A 21,992-nucleotide genomic window follows, 5' to 3' on the forward strand; every position below is an offset into this window, starting at 1 on the left:
CGAAATGTCCAAAATTTTGTTCAAAAAGATCTACCAACTGAATTATTGTCCGCCAATTCACTTCAGTTATTTAAACGATTCGGTATTTGTGTTGAATTTCTTCAGGACGATCCGCTGAATTGGGAAAACAGAGAGGATTATCGCACAGGAAAAAAATATCATTTCAACCTTAAAATGTACAAATGATATTGCAGAAAGAGGAGTGAAGTTTATCGAGGATTACAATGAAAAAATGACGAAAAATGAGCATCAAAAACAATTTTTGATACAGGTATGTATAAACAAATTTAATTTTTTGATACTTTTTCCTTGAACACAATCTATAGGCTAGGTTTAGAAAACACATTCAATATTATTTTTATTTTATTCAGGTTGTTCAGGAGTTCAGAATTCCCAGTCGCCACAAAAGGAGGCTTACTTTAATCCAAAATATGTATCTGAAGTGGATGTATCATTTCAATAAATAAAAAATATAGTATTAGGATAAACTATATCTTTATTTTACGTTTTCATTTTAATTAGTATGTTTTTATACTAAAATTAAAAAAAAATTAATTTTATGTTTCCAGTCGAGCGTACATTGTCGTTCTTATAGGTAACTGCCTTACATTGAATCTCACAACTTCAGCGTCGATGCGGCACGTGTTAATATTAACCGATTGAGCTGAAATTTGATATATTTTCATGTCTTATATAAAGGTACATTCTGGCTAATAATTTCAAAACAATTCAAAAAAAAAATTTTTTCCTTATAAATAAGGACCACCCTAATATATGTATGTATATGTTTACATATATATATATATATATATATATATATATATATATATATATATATATATATATATATATATATATATATATATATATATATATATATATATATATATATTTCTGCAAATTTTTAAAATGTTTCAAACTATTGATTGCGACTGTTTATGTACACATATCAGGGACGAACCCAGACCTGTTTAGTACCGCTGGTGGGGTATGGGTGCCCAAAAGCAAGTGCCCAAAAATTATTTTTATTTTTTTATTTTTTATATTTTTATTTTGCTTTTTTATTAAAAAAAGAAAAAAATTTCAGTTTTAAATGCAGTAGTATATAAGTAATTTTCAGTTTATTTTAGCTACCTCATTTTTCTTTCAGTTAATAAAATGAATTTAAGAAATATAGCTTTTTTACGTAATTATGTGACATAACTTCAGTTATAAACTGAACGTTATTTTTAAAAAAACGAAAGTGGTTAAAAAACTTAATTTGAAAAACTTGTGGCAAAATTTTATAACAATAGAATGTATAAAAAATCTGCTTTGAAAAAATATTAAAAAAACTCATTGCTTCCTTAATGGATGTAGCAGCCTCCTTTGCATGTACTCTTTATAACTGTTAAAGTATGTACTGAAGTCTCTGGTAACTTTCAATTTCAGTACAATGTCAGAATACTGATCTAAGTAGAGGAGACTGAGTTGATGTTGCATCATTTGTATGTTGCAACAACAACAACAACAAGTCCCAAACCCCAAATGTCAGCTATAAAAAACTTATAATAATAAATCAAAAATTTCAAAAGTAATAACATAATTATAATATATATATAAAGATATAAAATTTTATTTTTATTTTCAAAGATTTTTTATTTTCATTTTTATTTTCAATTTTTATTTTCAAAGTTTTACCGTAAACTTAAAAGTATATAATCATAATAAAACAATAGTAAGTTAAAAAAATCTTTTTTTAAATACAAAAAGTTAAAAAAAATTTGATTTATATAATTTCAATAATTATATATATTAATTCGAGCAATCATAATGCCTACATGGTTAGTTGCAACAATTTGTTTGGGCTAAGTTGACTCATAAAATAACTGCGAGTTCTATTGATTCTAAGCACTTTTCTAAATATTTCTTAAGTAATAGAGGTTTTATTATAGGACAAATCAGTCCTAGAAATCAGAATTAGTTCTTTATTTTCTTCAATATTTGTTTAATTTTTAATGAAAGTTTGTTGCTAGGAAATTCTTTTTTTTTTTATCTAAATTTGATTTTTGTTTTTATCAAATTTTGTTTATTTGATTTATTATTTTACATTTTAGTTTTTTTTTTTTTAATAAAATAATATTGTTTTTATATTCTAAAAACAGAACTTAAATAACATATAAACTATAAACTTTTCTTGCATTTATCTAAACAAATTTATTGTTTATTGACTATAATATATATATATATATATATATATATATATATATATATATATATATATATATATATATATATATATATATATATATATATATATATATATATATATATATATATATATATATATGTATATATATATATATATATATTTATATATATATATATGTATGTATATATATATATGTATGTTTATTTATTTATATATTTATTTATTTATATATATATATATTTATTTATATATGTATATGTATATATTTATATATATGTTTATATATATTTATATATATATATATATATATATTATATATATATATATATATATATATATATAAATACACACATGTAATGTTAAAACAGATATTGTTGTTTTTAGGTTGATGAAGAAAAAATCCCTGCAATTCGTGAATTGATAGCTGTTCTAGAAAAACAAGCATCAGATCTTTTGGCAACTCTTGAACATCTTAATTGTGATAGAAATCAAAAAGATAAGCAAATTGATGTAATATAATTGTTAACATTACACTAATAATAATTGATAAATATTAGATTATACATTAATAATAATTAACTATTAATATAACTATTATTATACACTAATAATAATTAATTGTGAATATAACTATTATTGCACTTGTAATATTAAAGAAGAATCATCGCCATTCAATAACATACATTTGTTGACTGGGGTTATTGGTACATTTATTGACTTGTTATATTTATACACTCCTGCCTTCTAACGGATTTTTGTTTATCATTTTTACTCTTTTTTTGCAATATATAAAATATTTTTATTATAGTATTATTTTGCAATATATACAATATAATTTTATTAATAATAATTAAATAATATTTTAATAATGAAAATAATAATAATGAAATATAATAATATTGATAATAAATATTTACATATTTAACTAAATATTTATATAATATTTCAATAATAATATGAAAATATTTTAATAATAGTAATAATAACAACAATATTAATAATAATAATGATATTTAAAGTAAATAAGTAAATAGTTAGTAATAATTGTTACATATTTACTTTAAATATCATAATATGGCATGAATGCTAATAATGATAATAAATGAATAATAAATGAATAATAATACGGAATAATAATTAGTTTTTATTATAAAAGTTTTTACGATAAAATAATTTGATATTATTTTTAAAATTCAATACTGTTTTTTAGTTAAATAACTATTACATTGAATGTTAGTAACATAAATATGAATCATAATATGACATGAAACACAATATTTAATTGTTGCATATTTTATTTAATTTTTTATTTCTTTAGAATCTTTTTACATTTGTTGAACGTCTTGAGCAGTGTAAGCTGGATAAAAATGATTCTTGCCTTGAACAGTTTGCTAGAAAGGTATTCTTAGAAATATTTTTTTAGAAATGTTTGTGTATGTTGCACAAAGATAATAAATATATTTTTTGAACTTATTGGTTAATTATTTCTCATTCTGTGAATTGGTCATTTATTACCCTTTCTGTGAATTGAGTATTAACCTTAATTAAGTCACAAATTAAGCAAAAGGAAAAAAAAAATCACTCAAAAAAAAAAAACATTTAAAAATTAGTTAAAGGAATAGATTATTGCCTATTTCATAAACTTGTATTATAATTCCCCAAATAAATTATATTATACCGAAATTAAATTATAAAGCCCCAAGTCATGAGCTTGCAAAAAGTTTTTAGGTTTTTGAAATATTGTACAAAATTCTTATTTCTTCAAAACCAATTTTATTTATTAATCATCCTACTTCTTTATTAATTTTTTTCAATCATGCTTGAATTATCAAATTACTCTTTTTCTCTATTATTAAACTTTTTCTTTTTATATTTTTTTATATTTTAAAAATGTCTATTGATATTATTTATTTTATTTTAAAACTTTGGCATAAGATATTTTTAATTTTGAAGGTAGATAAATTCTTATACTTTAAACAAAATAAAAATAAAAACCAACAATATTGTAACCTCTTTTAACTTTTTTTTAAAGAAACTTTCTACTCGTTTCTTAAAAATTTATCTTCTATTGTTTACTTACTATTAGTAGTATCTATACAAATATAAAATGATATTTTCTTTTCATGCCATGTTTATGGCCGCTATTGTTAGGGGTTGCCTTGTATGATGCAATGAGCACAAAAGTTGCTTTAACAAAAGTTACTTATTTCTAGGTTCTGGCATATATATATTTATAATCATGTTTTTGTAAATCCATAATTTTGTTGTTTTTTTCAAAATATTCTAAAATTTAAAAAAGAAAACAATTTAAATCCATCACTTTTAAGCCATGTTATATTTAACCTGACTTTTTTACACAATGGCTCTTAAAATATTTACTATGTAGAAAAATATTTTTTTAATTTATTTTATAGTTAACTAGTTATTTTCTATATTAAATAATTTTTAAAGTCCAAGTAGGTTATTTATTATTATGATTTTTGTAAGTCTAAATGCTATAACACAAGCTTTCCCAGTAAGCGGATGTGGTCGCACACCTTGTTCGTCCACATTTAAAGTCATTTTTTTAAACACTTACCACAGCATTTTTTAACTTTGAAGAAAGCATTTCAATAATTCAAGGCAAAAAACTAAACTTATCTACTAAGAAAAAAAAACCAATAATAAAAAAAAGGAACAAAGTTGTAACAAAATATCAAATTTTAATTAAATAGAAAAATTTTTAATTAACTTGAAAAATTTAAAAATTTAAGAAAAAATAATTTTAAAAATATAATTTAAAATTTAAATTTTAAAACTAAAATTTTAAAATTTAAAAAAATAGTTTAATAATTTAAGAAAACTTTAAAAAAAAAAATTTTTTTTTAAATAAAGTTTTTATACAGCTTTTGTATTTTTTTTTTGGGTGGTTGTTATTTTTAGCTACAGAATTTGGTACAAGTTGAGGAAAATACATATTTTATAACAACAATTTTCTAATTTTATAACAACTATTGAATGCTTTGATCAGCAATTTATTCATAATTTTTACAAAACTAATTTGCTATGAACTCTAGTACTATGAGAAACTTTGTTAATTTTTTTTCTTACATTTATTCGTTTTCACATCATTTAGTTTTTAAAAAAATGTTAATGCTGTATTTGACATTTTTTCTCAATACTTATATAATAGGAAAATAAGAAAATAAATTTCTATTATTATGTAAAATATATTATTTTATTAATAATTTTGTAATTATGGAAGAAACTAAATAAAAGAATACCATGGTTTATTTTTTTTTACAAGCATGCAGCGCTCAAGGTGTGCGACCACATACGCTTTCCAGGAAAGCTTACTATAATAATTTTACACAAAATCTTTTTAAAAGACTTTGTGTAAAATTATTATAGTAATCACTTGGTTTGTGATTGATAATTGTCTTTTTAATTATTAGCTGAATGGAGATTTGAGAATAACAGTTACTGTCTTTATTAAGTAAAGTATTTGAAGTTTCTTAGCTACTCAAAGCCTTTTTGATTGCCTTGATGTTTCTCTTCAGAACTGCATAATCTTTAAAATTATGTTACATCAATCTCTAAAATTACCTGGTACATTAATTTTTTGATTTAAATATTTTTTAGTGAAGTTATTAGTAAAGTTTTTTTAAATAATGCATTTAAGACATTTTATATTTTTATGCTTTAATAATTGGTTTAATTAAGTTTTAACAGCCGTGGCATTTTTAGGTGTTTTCCTAAATTAGTTCTCTTTAATATAAAAATTTTTTTACTCCATTGTTTAAACTATTGTTTTTTATTATATTGTTCTGTTATATTGTTTTGTTAATATTACTATAACATAGTTAATTATTTTACTATTATTACTGTTGTTATTATATTTTTATTGTTGTTAAAGTTATAACAGTTATAAGCAATATGATTTTAGGCATCTATTCAACCTGCTGTTGAAGATTTTATGGCTGAAAAGCTTCCTCAATTAAACTCACAAAGTGGAATATTTAATCAAAATATACCTCCTTTTGGTAACAAGAAATACACACCTTCTTATGATAATGAAATTGAGCTTTTAAATAAATCTTTGTCAATTAGCTCGGTCTCACCAAATGACTTTATAAATACAAAACTAACTAACCATAATGAAGAGCTTTTATTTGATAATAGTTATAATGATAAATTTTACAAAGAAAATGAAGAAAATTATAAAGATAAAGAAGAATCTTTAAGCGATTTAGATGATGAAATTGATGAATTGAATTTGTGCAAAGAATCGGATTACACAGATGCTAAACCAGAAGGCTGTAATGTAGAAAAAAAATTATTTGACCAAACCATTTCCAAGTTAGAAAGTTTGTTAAAAAAGATTGCTCTAAAACTTAAAAGTCATGTAAGTTTGCTTTTAAAATTTATATATATATATATCAGACACTTTAAAGTATTTTTATGTGCTTGCTTTATTTATAATTGTGTTTTCATTATGTTTTCGTTTTAAATGTGATTGCTACATTGGCAAGTTTAGCAGGATACTGATTTTTTTTTAATGGTGTCAGTGTTTTAATTATCATCATTTTAACCATTTCAAGTGTTATCAATTTCAAATGTCAACACAAGTTTTTTTCATCAAAAGTGTCAATTTTGTAAATTTTGTTTATAACTAAAAACTTAAAATGATAAATAAACATTTAATTTTTTTCGAATTGTAAATGTTTGTAATTAATAGTTGGTTTGTGATTATTACTTATATTGTGATCAATACTGAGAAGATATGATTAATACATATGATGAGATTGATACTTATTTTGTAATTGATATGTGGCTTGTGATTGATACTTAGCTTGTGGTTGGCTTATAGCTTGTGATTAACACTTGGCTTATAATTGATGCTTGTCTTGTAATTGATAACTGGCTTGTGATTGATACTTAGCCTGTGATTGACACTTGGTTTGTGATTGACACTTAGCTTGTGATTAACACTTGGCTTGTAATTGATACTTGTCTTGTAATTGATACCTGGCTTGTGATTGATACTTAGCCTGTGATTGACACTTGGTTTGTGATTGACACTTAGCTTGTGTTTGATGATTGGCTTGTGATTAATACTTGGCTTGTGATCAATAGTTGGTCTGTGATTGATACTTAGCCTGTGATTGACACTTGGTTTGTGATTGACACTTAGCTTGTGATTAACACTTGGCTTGTAATTGATACTTGTCTTGTAATTGATAACTGGCTTGTGATTGATACTTAGCCTGTGATTGACACTTGGTTTGTGATTGACACTTTGCTTGTGTTTGATGATTGGCTTGTGATTAATACTTGGCTTGTGATCAATAATTGGTCTGTGATTGATACTTGGTATGTGATTGTTTTGGCTTGTTTATTCTTTTATGATAATCACAACAATAAATGATGTAAACACTCATTTGATATTACATATAAAATGTACTTATAAGTTCAATGTTAAAAGTTCAATGTTGCTTTTTTCCTATGTTTATTTTTACTTTATCCACAACAATAAAAAATATGTATTTGAGAAAAATATGGTGCAAAAGGTCCTCCACAAAGTTGTGACCCCCCAAATGGCTGCAGTAAAAGCGCATTTGTTATAATGTGTCTTACTAATGATCTTACATCAAATACAAATCTACTTTTCTTTGATGACTATTTTGCATCACCAGAGCTAGTGATATGTCTGAAAGATACTAAGAAAAGTTGGGATTTGTCTACCATGAATGCAAATTGTACTTGAGCATTTCCAATCCCAAATAAATCAAGAAAGAATAAGGCAAGAAAAATATTGATGTCAGTTGATGCACCACTGTCAAAATTTATAACACCCTCATGGGGTCTTGAAAAATCAGATATGTTTTTGTCACTGTCACTTTTTTTGTCATACAAATACAGATCAAGAAAGTAGTTACATTGAGTTGCATTTCATCTGTTCAGTTTGACCATAACAAGTGCTTTGGTGATCTACCAGTAGATTGGTAGGAATAAACTTAGTTAAGTTTTTAGCTAATGTATGTACCTCTCTAATAAATGGAGTTGATCACAAATCAGTGTGATCAAGGACACTTTTTTCTTCACAAAAGCATTATATAAATTGAAAAAAATAGCAATGAATTTAGGTTATAAAAAGCAATTTAACATACCTGTAAAAAAATTGTGAAAGTAAATAATGATTAAAGCTCCCATGCGTTATAGGGTTAAAGACATGTTGCCATGGTGCAATTTTTAAAAAATAAAACCGGAAACTTAAAATTTAAATAATTTTAATTTTTTCAAGTTAAATATAATTACCAAATTTTAATTAAGAAAAGTCTTATTAAAAAGTGCTGAAAGATTTTTACTTGGAATTAACTCTACTTTAATGGCTGCTGTGAGTTCCATGTCAAACTCGCACAAATGAGCATTTATAAGTTCCTTACTATATAATAATATAATGTAACTATAATATAGTATTAGAATTCATGTGTGTGTGCATATATATATATATATATATATATATATATATATATATATATATATATATATATATATATATATATATATATATATACATATATATATATATATATATTATATATATATATATATATATATATATATATATATATATATATATATATATATATTTAATCTAAATGATGAATTTTTGTATTAGAAAAAAATATGTGAAAAAAATTTGTCAAGAGTTTTTGGCAGCTTGGATAATAAACTAGATCGATGGGAACTTCAACCACTTCAAGATTATTTAGGTAAAAATCGTAATTAAAAAAATGAATAATTATATATAATGGTATTTTAATTTTTAAGTATTATAAAAATCATATAGGTTTACATAAAGGTGCATACTTTATGTTTTTAAATGTTTAGAAGAACGGTGTAATTCGTTGTCACAACAACAGGAGGAGTTTCAAAATGAAATCCCTAATTCAAGCAAACTTCAGAAAAAAAGTTCCTGGTTAGAAGGATCTCAAAACAATTCAAGTAATATACATAAACGAACAGGGAAATCTTTTAAAGACAAAGCTTCTTCTAAAAATCATTCACCTAATATAGTTTGTACTCATCCTCATTATGGTAATGGTTTTCTTCCTCAGGAAAAAGAGGCAGCAGTTGTCCGAAAGTAAAGTTTTATAAAGTTATGATATATATTTTATATATATATATATATATATATATATATATATATATATATATATATATATATATATATTCATATATATATATATATATATATATATATATACATATATATACATATAAATATATATATATATACATATTATATACATATATATATATATATGTATATATATATATATATATATATATATATATATATATATATATATATATATATATATATATATATATATATATATATAAATATATGTAGTATGTATGTATGATTGAAAAAGTTTTTATAATATACATTAACTTCTTTAATGAATTATTAACTTATCAGAAAGTTATCCTCAGCTAATTCATATTCACATTTTATCTCTATAAGGCTATATAAGTTGCAGAACTCTCTTTAGTGCCAGATAGTTTCATATCATGATTACTATTTGTAATCAATGTTGCATTTTTAATATTATTCAATATATAATTAAAGATATTAAATAATATTATTAAAGGATTATTAATAATGTTATTATTTATTATTATTGGTTGAGATCTAAAGGTTTAAAATCTTTTTGTTTAAAAAATCATATACCATCTAATTGAATCATTAAAAGCTTATTTAATTTAAGAACATACAAGATACTAATTTCAAAATGTTTTCTTTCGAAAAAATTTCAAACCAAATAGTTTTGTTATTTGGAGTTAACTTTTGAGAGTTTTTATTGTCTAAATATTTGATGAAATGGAAAGTATGCATCTAAACCAAAAGGGTTGGTAACCTGATAATTGAGTAGCTTGACAGTCAGTAAATCTATTTGATTGTTTTGTAGTGTTTCTGGTTAATATTATGGTTATTAGTTATAACCATAAAATCAATCAGAACTACCATTTCTTTTAATGCAGCTTTTTTTTACAAAAACAAAATTAATTTGTCAACATTTGTAAGCATTTATTGTGACACATAAAAGATGTCCTGGGTTCTACATCATTTTTTTGTTTTTAAATGATAAACTTCAGGCTTAATTTTAGGCTTATCAACTATCAAGTAAGCATTTTGGGAGAAATATTCCTAATTTTTTAATTACTTTACTGGGGCAATTTTCCTAGGTTTTTGTAATATGGCAGAAAGGAGAAACTGCAGCTTTTTACTTAAATTTGCTGAAAAATTATGAAGTTGATTATAGTTGAAATTAATAGTAGAAAGTAACAATAACAAAGCAAAAATAAACTTAAGATGCTTTTGTTACCCTAAATTGCTTTTTTAAAGTTCAGTTTTGCTTGTCTGCATCATTAAATTTAAAATCTTGATGAATCAGTTATACAAAAACATTTACATGAAAATAATCAATTTATTAAAATAATAATAGTTAATAAAAAAATTAAATGCAATTAATAACTTTGAGTACAGTGTTGCTCCAAGTTGCTCTAAGAACTCAGTACATGACGTAATTGACTCTTTTTTTTTTGCGTAAGAGATTGGCTTTGTAAACAAACAAAAAAGTTAAGGATGTCAAAACGTGCTTGAATAAATTATCAAGTCTGTAGATTGTGGCGTATATTATGCTGACTTTTTGGCTTTTAACAAAATGAAGGAGGTGAGCTTTGACTAAAATAAAAAAGTTATTTTTTCTTGGTATGCATTTATTCTTTTGATTTAATCAAAAAAAGTTAGCCTAAACATTTTTTTTTAATCATTCTGTTTAATATGAACACAACTCTTTAATATGAACACGTCTCGGAGGTTTGGGATCCCTTTAAGTTTCTTACAGGAGTAATTTTATAAAAAAAATGATCTTTTCAGAAAAAAATAGAATATGAATTTTCTTTTTTCTTTTCAAATAATTTTCCTTTGTTTACTCTTAAATTACTTATACTGAGGATTCAGGCAATGAAATATTAAAAATCTAAAAATTCAATGAAATAGTATAAAAATAGTGGAGAAAATAAAAATTATTTGATCTATACTTTTTTTTTTTTTTTTTTTTCAGGTAAACGCCATATTTTTGAATAGTACATATACATACATATATACATAGTAGTATATATAAAAATGCTATATAAAACAAACTGTAGGCATTACAAAAAAACAAAGATTGATAAATAAATTAGTTACAAGCCAATAAAAATTTTATTTCAAATTATAGCATGATAAATAGCTATAAAAAATAAAAATAGTTATGAAAATTCAGTTTATAAATTTAAAATATAATGAAATGTTTATTTAAAAAAAGGTTTCTCTTTTAATGTGAAGTGCATCTTTTTTTTTAATTTGTTTTTGAAAGTCCAATAAACAAAATTTAATATGTTTAATTTTAGGATTATCAAGAGAATTTAAAACAGAATAATATTATTTTCTTATAAATATAATTAAAAATATTATTATTGTACCATTTTGAATAATTTTTTATTTGACATAAAATTTAATTTTGGTTTCAATAATTTCATAATCTTATAAATGTAAATAAAAATATTATAATTGTACCATTTAAAATAACTTTTTTTATCAACATATGATTTGATTTTGGTGTTAATAACATTTTGTGAAAGTTGAAATTTTTTTAAAACCGTAATAAGATTTCAAATCAAAGCCATATATTTTTTATTGTCTAATCCATCAAACCACATATTTCAATCAAACTGCATATTTCAATCAACCACGTTTTTTAATCAAACCACGTATTTCGATCAAACCACATATTTCAATCAAACCACATATTAGACGTTTTTTAACAGGAAGGAATCAAACTTTAAACGAGGCTTTTAAAATACCAATGATATTTTTTTAGCTTCTAAGCTTCAAACTCTGAATTAAAAATAATGTCAACTGCATAATATTTATGTTTTTTACGTCATCCATTTAATATTTAGAGTTTTTTTTATCATCGGCATATTTAAAATGACATTATTACTATATATACCAAAAATAGAAAGATGAGTAATTATTAACCCAAGTTTGCTCATAAAACCTTATAAAAAAATATTTGGTAAATTTAGTGTTGAAAGAAACCTATAGTAGCATAATTCAATTGATAAAAATATTTTCTTTTATATATAAAATAAGAACCATATGTTAAGATTTGAAGTAAATTGTTTATCTGAGTTTTAGAAAAATATTCAAAATTTTATTTTTAAAAACAACTTATGAGCTGTTTTTGTTGTTTTTTAATTGCAAAATAAGAAGGTTAAAAGTGAACTTCCTTTATTTTTTATTACACACAAAATAATAATACTTTATTCAATAATTTCCTAAATCAGTCAACTCTGTGCTTATCAATACTTATCCTCCTATAATAAATCAATACTTATTCTCTTATAAGAAAGCAATACTTGTTCTCCTATAGGAAATGAGTGTCATTATTTACAAACTAATGCAAAGTTTAAAATACACTTAAAATTGAGCATGAATTTGGAATATCTACTTATACTTTTGGAATATTTTGTTTTATGCAAACGTGTGTAAGTAAAATGTAGTGTAAACTTTATACTACACAAAAGTCAACTTTTAAATTTTATAATATGAAGTTGTATTTAGAAAGATCACATCTGTTATATTATAAAATTTTGGAATCTGAAATTAGAAAAAAAAAGTAAAAAAAAAATCATTGAAGTCCTATTTTTTTCTTATTTACAAGACTTAGAAAAAGTACTAAACAGTGTTTTTCCTAAAAAGGTTCTTTAAAATTCTAAACAGAATTTTTAAGAACAATTTGTCACTTGTGGAATATTAATTGTTAACACTATTACGCTACTGTCAACAGCAACTACGCTACTGTTAACAAAATGTGTTGGCTTTAAAAATTTGTTGAACATTGGTATAATATATAACATATTATCAATATATTTATAAGATTAGTTATTTCCTATACATTTTTATTTTTAAAGGCAAATGAATTTTAACTGCTTATCATGTGACCGACCTCTAATTCTTCAAACTAACAAGTAAAGTACATGTTTTTGCTCATTATATATATTTTTGTTCTTTTGTTTTTTTAAGTGCGATTAATAATTTGCTTTTTTTTGAATAAGTCACTTACAAACTATTCGTGGTCGACCTTTTAATGCTTATGAGTTGGATCAGTTAAAATTACTACAAAAAGTGTAAGTTTGAAATGTTTTATTTGTTATTTGTAAGTAATTATTCTATATTTTGAATACAACTAATAATAAAAGTCTTGATTCAAAATGAATCATAAAATTAGTGTATAAATGAGTAGACATAGAGTTGACAAAGAGTTGACAAAGAGTTGACATGCAAGTTAATAAAGAAAGATTCTATTCAGCATTTATTAAAAATCTGATTGAGTTTTAGTCTTCCATTTTTTACAAATGTCTAGTTTAGTTTTTGTTTTTATTTTCAATTGTACTTAATCAATAACTTAGTGTTACAATTTATTTTAGTAAAATAATAATACTTTACTAAAATAAATTGTTTTCAAATTTAATTACTTTTATATATATATATATATATATATATATATATATATATATATATATATATATATATATATATATATATATATATATATATATTATATATATATATATATATATATTATATATATATATATTATATATATATATATATATTTATATATTATATATACAATATATAAATATATATATATTTATATAATTATATATACAATATATGAATGTATATATACAATATATAAATGTATATATATAATATATAAATGTATGTATTTATATATATATATATATATATATATATATATATATATATATATATATATATATATATATATATATATATATACATATATATATATTTATATACTATATGTATATATATTTATATATATACATATGTTTATATGTAAATGTATATATATATATGTATATTACATATATTTACATATATATATATATATATATATATATATATATTTATATATATATATATATATATATATATATATATATATATATATATATATATATATATATAGTTCTATAGATTGTTGCATTTGGGAGTACGGAAGGAAAAAATTGATTCTTATGCCAACAAATACGTCACTTTTAATTACTTTCGACTTTCATCCAACATTTACGTGTTGTCAGAAAGTTAAAACCATTAATTTAATTACAAATTAATTGTTTTTTAAAAAAACCACAAAATTGCAATTTAATTGACCAGAATGTTTTAAAAAATATTTTTTTTTTGCTGTAAATCATGCACGGAGTGTTGCTACATCAACTATCTTATAGCCTGACTTGCAATAAAGTGCTGCTACATTGACTGACAAATAGCCTGACTCACAACGGAAAGCTGCTACATCGACTGACAAATAGCCTGACTCGCAGCAGAGTGTTGCTACACCAGCTATCTTATAGCCTGACTCACAATGGAGTGCTGCTATATCGACTGAGGGTTTGGTTGGGGCAGGCAGTCTATCAAGTAACAAAGAAAAATTCCGGTCTTGCATTTTTATTTTTACTTTTTGTCAACAAAACTTTCTGACAAAAAGTTAAGAGTTAAAAAAAAAAAGAATATATAAAAATTTTAACTTTCAGGTAGATTTACTGCTCATGATACATTATATTTAATATGTTGTTCTGTTAAGTAAACTTACATTTAAGAAATTTTATTATCCTAAAAAAGACAACAAAAATCTTTAGACACTAGAGTTTTACTCAAAGCTTTTGTCCATAGGTCCAAAGTAATCACATTTCATGGTACTTTATTAAATTTTCTTTTATATAGAAACGAAACTCAAATTCAAAATTTAATATAACGTCATATAACAAGCCTTTATAATAGATCTGTTTAAAATATTAATAATAGCAAATTATTAATTAGTACACAATTAATTAGTTTTCCCTTACCGCTGATCAATATGTAGTTTTGTCTTTTTATAATTTTTAATAGTTTAAAACTAACAAAAAATAAATTTTATAATTAATAATATTTTTAGTTAATAAAATTGTTAGAAGTTTTTATTTGTATAATATTGTCAGTTTGCGTGGAGATAATTCCAAGCAGAATCGATCATGTGGAGGAGAGTATACGCTCAATACACCAATGCAGAAGTTAAATATTCGATTAAAGTGAGTAATAAAATCATTAAAAATATTTTTTTTGTTTGTTTATTTGAGTTTCCTCTGTGTTTGATTTTTACATTTTACTATTTAGTGGAAAACAGGGCAAATGTATTTTAAATATTGTTAACGTGAATCTATATGCTTAATAAGTTTTTTTTTCCATTCAAAAAAAAAAAATTCTGTTAAGGGTTGTTGCAAATGGGTTGTGTTCTACCTTTTTTTAGGATATTTTTTTGTGACGCTTTTAAATTTTGTGATTCATTAGGTAAGTTAGTCAGTAGTTTAAAAAAAATATATAGTTAAAGATAAAAAACAAATTGTTGTTTATCTTCAAGGGCAGATTACAGGTACCCAGGGCCAAAGGCACAAATAATTTGGAGCCATTTTGACTAAAGAAAAAGTGATAGGCATGCAGCATTTAATATTTCAGTCTTGTATTTAAAAATTAAAGTGACATTTTCTGGATTTTTGTCTGGCAAATTGATCAACAATGTCATCAAATGAGAGTTGTCTGGTCACCTCGCTTTTTAATACACATCAGAGAAAGCATATTGAGCCGCTCTTGATTAATTTTAGTACAGCATTCATTTTTTATACACTTGAATTGCAAGAAACTTCTTTCTCCCGCACAATTGGCCACCATTATGCTGAGGCAAATTGTAAAAGCGACTAAAATATTCAGAAAAGTTTCTACCAAACCATAATTTGCAAATTGTGGTACATCAACAACTCCTTGCTTGTCTTTGTATCATTAGAATTTATTTGTGTGACTTTGTTCAACCAAAATTGAACCATTTCCTCTCCCAAGCTAACTTCAATTTCATTGGAGTAATTTGCTGCTAAAGTATAACAATGTTTTATCACTTCCATACAAGTCAATCTTTGCAAGTTAATCATGAATCCAAATCTGCTGGTCACATCTGAATATGCAGCAGATCTGTGAGCCAATGCTTAATGATAAAACCAAACAAAAGTGCAGGTCTTGATGGTATAATCCTTTGGGTTGTTAAAGAAGTTTTTGATACTATTGAATACCCCTTACTTATTATTTTTAATCTATCATTTAAAAATATAGTTTTTTCTGACCTCTTGAAATTAACTAGAGTAGTTATACTTAAAGATACTTAAAGAAGGTATCAAAGATATCTAATTATAGGCCAATTTCAATTCTCTGATGTTTTTCTAAAATTCTAGAGCAAATAATGCATAACAGGCTTTACAACTATCTTACAACCACAAAGTTCTTAATAATTATTAGTACGGATTTAGAAAATACAAAACATCCAGTAATTCAATTAGTTAAAGAAATTTTAAATGACTTTGAAAACAGTCAATGTACTCTTGGAGTGTTTATTGACCTTTCAAAAGCCTTTGATACTGTAGACCATTATTTTTTTCAGTACAAACTTAAAAGTTATGAAGTCAAAAATAATAATTTTAAATAGATTTGTTCCTATCTTAAAAATCGCAAACAATCTGTATCCTATGATAAAACCTACACTAAATTAGAAAACATTACCTGTGGAGTTCCTCAGGTATTTATTCTAGGGTTTTTTTTGTTTATTATTTATATCAACAATATTTACTTATCATTTAGTATACTACACTTGAATTTTTTTGCTGACAACACTCAAGTTTTTTATACCCACTCTAACATTAAGACAATCTATACCGCTATGAATGGAGTTTAAAGCCAACAAACTTTCTTCTAACAGAAACAAAAGCAAATATACTCTCTTTTCTAAATTGTAAAACTCCTGGATATTTTAATAGAAAAAACCAAGTTGTAACAGGCATTCTGTGTTAAATTCTTAGGCGTTTTAATTGATGAGCAAATAAGTTAGAAAGAGCTCATTAATCTAATAGAAAATAAAATTTCGAAAAGTATTGAAATTATGTATAAAACTAGATATATGTTGGATAAAAACTGTTTGGAATCTATTTACTTTTCATTTATTCATAACTATATTATTTATTGTAACATTGCCGAGCAAGCACTTCGCTGTCAAGACTAACGTGTTTCTTAAAAAAAAAAAAAAAAAAAAGAAGCTGCCTTATAATAAATGCTAATAAATACACCAGTGCCAATCCACTGCTTAGAAAGCTTGGAGTGCTGAATGTTTGTCAATTAAATATTCATAATACTCTTTTATTCATGTTTAGGTTAAAATATCATACACTGCCTAATATTTTTGAAGACCTTTTTTTAATATTGATCATAAGTATCAAACAAAGCATTTGTTGCCTATTTATCATATACTAAAATCTTTGTTTAAATAATCCGAATTCTCAATGACATACCGAGACTCATGTAACTCATTTCTCACATATAATAGTAAAACAACAATTTCAATTCAAATTTATAAAATTTAACCGTTTTTTTAAAATTTTAAAAAACAGTTACTTGATTATGACATATCTCGAATTCCATTTTTCTTTTAATTTTTATTTTATTCTCTTTTATATTTCAACTTTTCCTTCTGTTAAAAAGCGATATCACTCTTTACATCATTACTTATCTTTAAATTTTATTTACTTTTTTTTATTTTGAGTTGTATTGTATTCAGCAAAAAAAAAAGAAAAAAAAGTAGAACACTTTTTATTTAAAAGTATTTAATATTGTTTTACTGAGGCTGTAATTTTTATTTTTTTATATGATAGTTTATTATTTGTTTAATATGTAAATTATACAATTGGACTGGATGATAAGACTTTTGTCTTCGGCCTGCTCCCGTCACATCTTAACTAAAAAAAATTGTAAATGATTTATTATGAAGATGTCGAAATATATATTCAAAAAAAAAAATGCTGCTTTTAATTGATCGATAATAACAATTAGCACATTAACTAGAAATTTATCTTTTACAAGCAGGAGAATTTTTTCAGAAGTACCTTCATTGAACTGTTGCTTTCTTTTTCTGACTCTTTTGACTTTATTTTTATATACTTTACATTTGGACAACTTTATTTCTCAAATTTATCAAATTCTGTCGAACATCTTAACAAGTAAACATACTCAGACGATGAATGCAACAAACCAACAGCTTTATTCAAATCTAAAGTAGCACCTTGTAAAGTTAGACTTGTTTTATTGAATCTTTGAGTATCATGTCCCAAAAGACAGTCAAAGTACCAGTTTCCAGTTCACCAGACATTTTGGTAGTCCAAGGGCCTCTTGTCGAGTTTCACCTTTTGTATGTTCATCAGTTGCAATGGTATCTCGACCAGATTGAATGTTCTTGTAACCCTTCTGCAAAGCATTTGTTACATTAGCATGTTCTGATCAACGTGTGTCTGAGTTTTTTAGGCACTGGTATCTTGTCTTTGGCTAGCGCTTTTGTCAGGATTGTCCATCGATGAGTGGAGGCACTAAAAAATGTGTAGATCTGTTGCACAATAACAAAAAAACCAACTGCTGCACGTCAACAAACAACATCATTTTTCCCAACTAAATTTAATGAATGAGCAGAACAAAGTGTGTAAAAAGCTTCTGCCATTGCGGAAGTCACTGCAGCAAATTTCAACTCTCTCTCTCAACTCTCAATTGTTCTTGCTTTCTTGTTTTTTTTTTTCCAATGACATATGATTTTAAATACTTCAAGTAAAAAAACTTGCTTTTTCAAAAATTGTGTTAACAAAATTTGGAGGCCAGACGATTAGGGGGTCAGAGGCACATGCCTGAATTACTTCAGTTATAATCCGCCCCTGGTCATCTTATCCTATTCACGTGACCAGATGACAATTTTACGAATTTTACATCTGAATTTTTATTACAAATTTTTCTAGTTGCAAACTAAAATCCATGAAAGCAAAAAATATATTTGACAAAATATTATTTCATGACCGACAGTTTTGAAAAAAACTAAGGATTTTCAAAGCGTTCCCCATCTTGCCCCGTTTTCTCCTACATCTAGTTGCATTGTATTTTATTTTTTTTGCTAAGAAGTTAAGACCCAGTGCTCCTTTTTTACATATGTTTTTGAACTTTTTTTTACCTAACAATTTTGTACTAGTATTCTGTTTTATAGCAAAAATTGTTTTTAAATACTTCAAAGTTTTTATTTTAATAGTACTGGTATGAGCCTTCCATCAGTTCCAAAAGAAACTAACCAATCATTTATTGAGTAAGTTACCTTCTTTATAAAGTAAAGAAATTAATTAATAAGGTTCCTCCTATATAATGGGCAAACTATTGGAACCCATAATTTGGGCAAATTATTGGAGCTATTTTCTCCTCTTTTTTTGTTATTCTGACATGAATTTTTTTTTTTATTTAATAAAATTTATAATCAAACACGTATTGTGATTTGTAATGCCGTATATACCGTTATATATTCTGTTTATAATCATACAATAATTTTTTTTATTAAAGACTTATTTAAATCAATTTTGTTTGTCAATTTACTTTTCTATTTTTACTTTCAAAAATCTGAATAAAAAAATCATATTCAAAGAATTAGTGAACTCGATACTTAAGTGCAATACACCTGTAACCAAGGCTTTCCATTTTCATAACGGTATCTATGGTACACATGTATAAATTATTTTAAGTAAAAGCGTTTTAAAATTGTTTTAGCAACGAAATTGATATAGAAGGTGTTGACGGTCGCCTTTACAGGGGTCTTTTATCAAGAAGGGTAAAATTAAAATATTAGGATTATTTCATTTTAAAAACATCTTTCCTAAATTACATTAGTTTAATATTGTGAATGTTATGTTATTTGATAATTCTTTTTTTTTTCTTTTCAAATTTATCAATATGAACAATTTGTTTCAGGATTTAAGTAAACAGCACTCCCGAAGTAAATCGGAAACAGCTGAGTTGCGTACTGTAAGCCCTCGAATTTCATCTGGATGAAAAATTTTATTTAAAAAATGAGTTTTTGCGTTTGTTAAAAATTTGCATTACGAAATAAACAAGGTTAAATATTTTACGCTGAATATAGCTAAACAATATCTTAGAAATATATTTATATAAATAGACAAGTTTAAATATTTTGTTTCTTGTTGTTTTGTGTCTTTTTTTTTTTGTTATATCATATTTAAAACTTTGCAAATCCATGTCAATAATGAAGGATGTAAGTAGAAAATTGTTTTTGATTAATAGGTAATAATTATTTTTATTATTTATGGGCAATAATTTTTATTTAAAAAAATTTATTATTTTAAATTATTTTTTTAAACACAAAATGTTATTAAAATTTTTTACACGCAATATACAACGTATATGTTGGGAAATGTATATAAGTTAATAGAATTTAAATATATATGCAAATATAAAGAAAAATTAATATATTTTTATGAAATAAAAAAAGTATATCAAACATGTTTTTTAAACTAAACGAAACACATAAACAAACGTACGTTACAAGTAAAAAAATTATCGAAAAATATTTTTGTCATCCCGAGTGGCATACTGTTTTGACGCGATATTGTTTATGGTATGAAAAATAAATAAACAATGTTGCGTCAATATCGTTTGCTACTCGGGATGTTTATTAGGTCAAGAACTGTCACAAACAAGGCGCTCTTTAAGTGACATGTATAAGGCAGAGAATTAGAAGGGCCGAAATTTGATAATCAGCTTTTCAAATAAAATTTGTTATAAAAGACAGTCTTCGCAAAATTAAATATGAGAAATACAATCAAAGTTTAAACTTAATAAGTTTTTTTTTAATTTTTAGCAATAAACTTAATTTTATTGTTTGATTTCGTACAGTTGCCAAAAAATGTAGTAAAAAAAGGTGTTGAGTAAAACTAAATAAATGGTTGAGTGGTTAAGTTTTGATCAACATTATAATAAAAATATAAACATATATTGATAAAAAATACTTTAAAAATTTAAAGCAAAAAGTTTAATAATATTGTAGAATTAATTAACTTAAACAATAATTTAATCAAAAATGCAAACAAAATTTGTTGTAGAATAGCTTTTCTAAAATGTTTACAGCGGTTGTTTTTTTTAATTTAAATAGTATGTTGCCATGTTTTTGTTACATACCAACATCGTGATGTTCAGTGCCGGATTAGTGCCCCTTAGGCAAATAAGGCACTTGCCTTAAGGCCAGCAAAAAATCCAGGCCACAAAAAATTTATACATAAATTTATATTTATGTCTTATCTCTATTGATGAAATTATTATAAATATTCTAATTATTATACACATTTTGTTCATATATCAATTTTACGATGTCAAAAATTGTAACTAATTCATCCTTATAAGGGATAATTTTTTTCTTCTAAAATATCGATTTAAAAATATTTCGAATAAAATATTCGAAAAATATTGTGTTTTTTTATATTTTTGAAATTCGATAACGTTTGTTTTAAACAGTGGAACTCTTTCGTAAACAATAACAAAGCGTAGTAATAAAATTAATAGTTTTAGGAAATGAATATACTTTTAGATATAACTATTGTTATGAAATTGTAATCCTTTAAATTTATTAGTAGGTTTAAAGAAGAAAAAAGCATCACATTTACTACAGAAAGAACTGGGTATAGCTTTTTTGTTCAACATGCCATGTTTTAAATGTTTCTATCAAAACATATTTGTCACATAGTTTATTTATTGTTGATATTAATATAATAAAGCTCACTAATATAATAT

The 21,992-nt window shown here is 23.9% G+C and overlaps 1 protein-coding gene across 1 annotated transcript in view; it reads left to right on the forward strand.

Annotated features, from left to right (window-relative positions):
• Positions 1 to 20,706, forward strand: part of LOC100206884 (uncharacterized) — a 58,014-nt gene extending 37,308 nt beyond the window's left edge. Inside the window, exons 12-22 of the mRNA XM_065804078.1 lie at positions 2,576 to 2,701; positions 3,510 to 3,590; positions 6,117 to 6,575; positions 8,853 to 8,946; positions 9,065 to 9,317; positions 13,202 to 13,258; positions 13,346 to 13,417; positions 15,299 to 15,388; positions 19,453 to 19,506; positions 19,959 to 20,019; positions 20,160 to 20,706. Of these exons, the coding sequence (XP_065660150.1) occupies positions 2,576 to 2,701; positions 3,510 to 3,590; positions 6,117 to 6,575; positions 8,853 to 8,946; positions 9,065 to 9,317; positions 13,202 to 13,258; positions 13,346 to 13,417; positions 15,299 to 15,388; positions 19,453 to 19,506; positions 19,959 to 20,019; positions 20,160 to 20,240 (1,428 nt within the window). The 3' untranslated portion in view covers positions 20,241 to 20,706. The remainder of the gene's footprint in view (positions 1 to 2,575; positions 2,702 to 3,509; positions 3,591 to 6,116; positions 6,576 to 8,852; positions 8,947 to 9,064; positions 9,318 to 13,201; positions 13,259 to 13,345; positions 13,418 to 15,298; positions 15,389 to 19,452; positions 19,507 to 19,958; positions 20,020 to 20,159) is intronic.
• Positions 20,707 to 21,992: the final 1,286 nt, after the last annotated feature.

Source organism: Hydra vulgaris, chromosome 08 (genome assembly GCF_038396675.1).
Source record: "Hydra vulgaris chromosome 08, alternate assembly HydraT2T_AEP".
Classification (NCBI taxonomy): domain Eukaryota; kingdom Metazoa; phylum Cnidaria; class Hydrozoa; order Anthoathecata; family Hydridae; genus Hydra; species Hydra vulgaris.